Genomic DNA, 6378 nt, shown 5'->3' with positions numbered 1-6378 from the left:
TCTGAGTGTTGGTCCGACCGAGTAGACTGCGGGGCCACCTCGGGGCAACTTGAGGGTTGGTTTTACTCATAGGATGTCTCATCTGAGTGTGCCCTGAGAAAGAGATATGTGCAGCTCCTATCGGGATTTGTCGGCACATTCGGGCGGTGTTGCTGGTCTTGTTTTAACTTGTCGAAGTGTCTTGAGTAACCGAGATACCGAGTCTGGTCGGAACGTCTTGGGAGGAGGTTTATTCCTTCGTTGACCGTGTTGTCATGGGCTAAGTTGGGACTCCCCTACAGGGATTGAACTTTCGAAAGTCGTGCCCGCGGTTATGGGCAGATGGGAATTTGTTAATGTCCGGTTGTAGATAACTTGAACCTTAATTAATTAAAATGAATCAACTGAGTGTGTTACCGTGATGGCCTCTTCTCGGCGGAGTCCGGAAAGTGGACACGGTGTTGGAGTAATGTTTGCGCAGGTTGTTCTCTAGCTTCTCGCTCGTGCTTTGCCTCCTCTTCTCGCTCTCTTTTGCGAATAAGTTAGCCACCATACTTGCTAGTCGCTTGCTGCAGCTCCACTTATATTTACCCTTGCCTTACCTATAAGCTTGAATAGTCTTGATCGCGAGGGTGCGAGATTGCTAAGTCCCCGTGGCTCACAGATTACTATTACACCAGATGCAGGGCCTGATGATTCCGCTCCAGGAGACGCGTATGAGCTCAAGTGGGAGTTCGACGAAGACTCTCAACGATACTACGTTTCCTTTCCCGATGATCAGTAGTGGTGCCTAGTTGGGGGTGATTGGGACCGTGTCGCATGTTGGGTTCTCTTTTATTTTGGCGCCGTAGTCGGGCCATGAGTGTTGGTTGATGTGATGTTATTTATGTACTTGATTGACGTGGCGAGTGTAAGCCAACTATGTTATCTCCCTTTTATTATTCATATTACATGGGATGTTTGTGAAGATTGCCTAACTTGCGACATATGCCTTCAATGCGATTATGTCTCTAAGTCGTGCCTCGACACGTGGGAGCTATAGTCGCATCGGGGTGTTACAGAGACTACATGCAAGTCGCATAGTACCTGCACAAACAAACAAAAACCTCGCAACCAATGCCATAAAGGGGTTGTCAATCCCTTCACAGTCACTTACGAAAGTGAGATCTGATAGAGATAATAAGATAAATATTTTTGGTATTTTTGTTGTATAGATTGAAAGTAAAGATTGCAAAATAAACGGCGACAGAAATAGCTAATTGACGGGAAAATAATATGATGTAAAGTAGACCCGGGGGCCATAGGTTTCACTAGTGGCTTCTCTCAAGATAGCATATATTACGGCGGGTGAACAAATTACTGTCGAGCAATTGATAGAAAAGTGCATAGTTATGATGATATCTAGGCATGATCATGAACATAGGCATCACGTCCGTTTCAAGTAGACCGAAACGATTCTGCATCTACTACTATTACTCCACACATCGACCACTATCCAGCATGCATCTAGAATATTAAGTTCATAAGAACAGAGTAACACATTAGGCAAGATGACATGATGTAGAGGGATAGACTCAAGCAATATGATATAAACCCCATCTTTTTATCCTCGATGGCAACAATACAATACGTGCCTTGCTGCCCCTGTTGTCACTGGGAAAGGACACCGCAAGATTGAACCCAAAGCTAAGCACTTCTCCCATTGCAAGAAATATCAATCTAGTAGGCCAAACCAAACTGATAATTCGAAGAGACTTGCAAAGATATCAAATCATGCATATAAGAATTCAGAGAAGAATCAAATATTGTTCATAGATAATCTTAATCATAAACCCACAATTAATCGGATCTCGGCAAACACACCGCAAAAAGAATTACATCGAATCGATCTCCAAGAACATCAAGGAGAACTTTGTGTTGAGATCCAAAGAGAGAGAAGAAGCCATCTAGCTAATAACTATGGACCCGAAGGTCTATGGTAAACTACTCACACATCATCGGAGAGGCTATGGTGTTGATGTACAAGCCCTCCGTGATCGAATCCCCCTCTGGCAGATCGCCGAAAAAGGTCCCTAGATGGGATCTCACGGGTACAGAAGGTTGCGGCGGTGGAAAAGTGGTTTTGTGTCTCCCCCGGATGTTTTCAGGGTATAAAAGTATATATAGGCGAAAGAAATAGGTCGGTGGAGCCACGAGGGGCCCACGAGGGTGGGGGTGCGCCTGCCCCCCTTGGGCGCGCCGCCCTACCTCGTGGCCACCTCGTTGGTTCCTTGACCTCCACTGCAAGTCTCCTGGATTGTGTTTATTCTAAAAAAGATCCTCGCGAAGGTTTCATTCCGTTTGGATTCCGTTTGATATTCCTTTTCCGTGAAACACTGAAATAGACAAAAAACAACAATTTGCACTAGGCCTTCGGTTAATAGGTTAGTCTCAAAAATAATATAAAAGTGCATATTAAAGCCCATTAAACATCCAAAACAGATAATATAATAGCGTGGAACAATCAAAAATTATAGATACGTTGGAGACATATCATGCCCTTTGCTCGGAAGGAACTGAAGAAACCCTTGTCCACCTCTTCTGAGACTGCCCGTTTGCGCTCCTCTGCTGGGACCATATTATACCGGCTAAACAGAGAGGCATTTCAGCTTATGATGAGATCTTGTTGACTATTGAACACATGCCTTCCAATATTGCTCTAGACATTGTGATCATGCCCTGCTGGGGTATATGGTCAGTAAGGAATGATAAGATCTTCAGGTCAGCTGCTCCACATTTGAACACTTGGAAATTCTACCTAAAAGAAGGACTACGTGTAGTGCAGCTAAGAGCCAAACAGACTAGGACAACACAGATTGGTAGTTGGATAGAACAACATCTTTAATTTGATAATGTATTTTTCCCCAAAACTGGTGTGGGCTAATTGCCTGTCTGACCTCTTTTGTAATGATTGTAAATATTTTATTAATACATTGAAAATATCGTAGAACTATTGTTCTACGGTCTCGGCTCAATAAAAGTTTTGGACACCCTGGAACTGCTAAAAAGCTTGGGTGGAGAGTGGCCTATGGAATATATCCTTTGGAGGGTTGATGTGCAGTGCTTGCTCAATTGAGAGTTGGTCATTCACAGCAAAAGAATGAAGCTCAGGGAATCTATCAATGAATCTGTTACCATCCCAGTTGTATACCACAGAAGAACATAGTTCCCTTGCCCTATGCTGCAGGAAGAGATGGCTTTAAAAATCAGAGATTAATTTGAGAACAGACTTCCACCAGAAGGAACGAACAGGTCTGACACGAGGAGGGGTAGAAGTATAGTAGGAGCTCCATATAAGGTCCACCCAAGGGAGGTCATAACTATTGAAAAAATTATGCGGATCTTTCATCAACAAAGCTTTGTTCTGAGTTTGCACATCAAGAATTTTGTCTCGGGGAATAAGAGCAGTACCTCTTCCTTCCATCCCATATTTCCTCCAAAAGCAATGTCTCAAGTATTTATTAATTTGGTCAACAACTCCTGTGGGAAGGTCTAAACTGCCCATGAAGAAAGTAGGTAGGCTAGTGAAAATAGACTTCACAAGAATGAGTTTCTCTCCATAGGAAAGCATTGTGGAGGAACCAGCAAGTCTAGATCCAATCCTTTTCATTAGAGGAGCAAAATTTTCAATCTTGGGTTTAGAAATGCCAAGAGGAAGTCCAAGGTAAGTAAAGGGGAAATTACCCTCGGCGGAGCCTAAAATAGCTGAGAGTTGCTGGATTTTATGAGCAGGTGCATTAATGGGAACCATCATGGATTTGTTGTAGTTGACCCTGAGACCTGTGTAAACCCCAAATGCATCAATAGGTTCTGAACTTGTTGAATTTGCAAGGGACATGCAGGCAAGATAATAATAGTATCACATGCATATTGGATTATAGGGGAAATCTCTGTTGTTTCAGTGATAATGGGCAAAGCTATTAAATTGTTGTCCAAAGCTTCATTAAAAATGGATTGGAGCAAATCAGCAGTGAGGACAAAAATGAGTGGGGAGAAGGGGTCTCCTTGTCGGTAAACAAAATTATGAGGAAATTGTGCAACTCATATTGAAACAAGTCGTAGCATGCACCTATTATGTGGATAGAAGAAAGTCCCAGGTAAGATGTTCATCAAGTAATTCAGCCGTCTCTCAATTAAAAAGAAGATATTACTATTAATCAGAGAGACGCCTCAGCCATCAGGATTCATTTCAGTACGTCGAGTTACGTACAAGGTACACGCTAGTATTACGACAGTAGTACGTATATCTTACGGTACAAAAAGGTAGTAATTCGAAGACAATATTACTTGAGCAAACCATGCATCGAGCAATTCATTCGAGCACAAAACAATCGGTGTATCGATCTGGCGATGTCCATGCATGCATGATACTGTAGGAGATAATATGATATCAGCTCGATCCTCTTGCAAAGAGAGATAGGTATGGCAGCTTATGCGGTGAGCTCCTCCTCCTTGTGGGTCTCGATGACGATGTCGGACTTGGGGTAGGCGTGGCAGGTGAGCACCCACCCTGCCTCCATCTGGTCGTCGTCGAGGAAGCTCTGGTCGGACTGGTCGATCTCGCCGGACACCAACTTGCCGGCGCAGGAGGAGCAGGAGCCGGCGCGGCAAGAGTAGGGCAGGTCGATCCCCTCCTCCTCGGCCTGGTCGAGGATGTAGACGTCGTCGGGGACCTCCAGCTCCACCTCGCCCTCGGGCGTCACCAGCTTCACCTTGTACGTCGCCTGCGCGCGGAGCCTGGCTCCCCGCACCTGCTTGGCGGCGGCGAGGCTGAGGGCCGCGGGCGCGAGGGCCACGCGGGGCGCCGGTGGCGCGACGGCGCGCAGGGAGAAGGGCGCGCGGAGGCTCAGTGCGGCGGCCATTGCAAGCTAGCTGGAGCTTAGACGCTCTTTCTCTGTGTGGCTGGGGAGCTGGAGAGGATAGGCGAGCGAGCTAGGGGATGGAGGAGTGAGGGGGGCGGGAATAAGTAAGGGATTCGGGGTGGGTGCCATGTGGAGGGAAGGGAGTGGGCCTCTTATCTTCGCTTGGATGGGCGGGGCGACGAGGATCACACGCTGCTCATCTCGTCGTCGTCGAGGGGCGTGTGGCCGGCGACATCCATCGGGGACATAAGTGGTCACGAGAGCCGCGTGACGTCGAGCGAGGCCAAATGAATAGCGATGGAAGATTCACGAAACTTTAATTGGTTGGAGCTGCGTGAGTCGCTCCATGTGTGTGGCTACTAACTAGGAACTATTAACTTCTTTTGAGGTGGCAATGTAGTAGCTGTAACATGTTTGAACGAAAACTGTAACAGTAACACTAAAAGTGTTACCCCTAAAAAGAAAACACTAAAAGTGTTCTTCTGCTCCCGAGCTCAAATAAGCTCGGGTGAATAGTAAACTTAAAAGAAAATTAAAAAAAATCAAAAGATTCTATTTTTTTTGTAACCTTTGACAAAAGTTTTCTATGCTTGAAAATGTTCATCACGAAATGACATTCGTGGAAGTCATGGCCAAAACAAAAACCAGCACTCTAAAATGCTTAAAAAGATAGCATTTTTTAAGTATCGATTTAGTTTTTCTTGCCATGACTTACAGAAATTTTCATTCATGGTAAATTTTTGCAAGCACATAGAAAATTTGTCAAAGGTTACCAAAAAAACAGGAACTTTTGAATTTGTTTTATCCTCGATTTTACTGTTCACCGCACTAGTGGAAAAAGTGTTAGCCACAACTTTCGTTGGTGGCACGCCATTTACAACCAACACCAGCACTATTTATTTTAAATAGTTGTGACGTTGGCTTATTTGGTATGACATTAGTAGGGGCATAGTTGTGGCATTGGAAGACAGGACAGCGTCAGAAGTTTATGGGATCAACAATTTGTACTAGACGTAATACAGTGTCGTCGTGGAATAGCACGTAACGCTAGTACTATTATATATAGTTATGTCGTGTTGTTGTTTCCAACGCCAGTATTGTTATTTTTTTCAATGCCAAAACATTCTTATATTTTATTTTAAATAGAAATAATGACATTTTTTAAATATGTACTTTGAGACTTTAAATTTACTTTTTTTTCCTTTTTAGTTTAAGACTTGAAATTTATAGTTACCTTCAAATATGTGGTTTGATACTTACATTTTTTTCTTTTTAGTTTTTTATGTGGTGATCTTTTTTGTATATTATAGTTAACTTTTATTAAAAAAATTATTTTTAAATGGAAATAATGACATTTTTAAAATATGTACTTTGAGACTTTAAATTTACTTTTTTCCTTTTTAGTTTAAGACTTGAAATATATAGTTTTGAGCCTTCAAATATGTGTACATGTGGTTTGACACTTACATTTTTTTAATTTTTAGTTTTTTATGTGGTG

At 43.3% G+C, this 6378-nt stretch overlaps 1 protein-coding gene across 1 annotated transcript; it reads right to left on the bottom strand.

The window, feature by feature from the left end:
• Positions 1-4151: 4151 nt before the first annotated feature.
• Positions 4152-4883, bottom strand: LOC123147660 (ferredoxin, chloroplastic-like; the record flags this gene model as incomplete). Its single annotated transcript, XM_044566925.1, is given in 1 exon segment — positions 4152-4883. A coding segment is annotated over 1 exon segment (432 nt). The 3' UTR covers positions 4152-4448.
• Between the last annotated feature and the right edge of the window lie 1495 nt (positions 4884-6378).

Source organism: Triticum aestivum, chromosome 7A (genome assembly GCF_018294505.1).
Source record: "Triticum aestivum cultivar Chinese Spring chromosome 7A, IWGSC CS RefSeq v2.1, whole genome shotgun sequence".
Classification (NCBI taxonomy): Eukaryota; Viridiplantae; Streptophyta; class Magnoliopsida; order Poales; family Poaceae; genus Triticum; species Triticum aestivum.
Note: the sequence above shows the minus strand (reverse complement) of the source record. Positions and strands in the feature narration are given on the sequence as shown.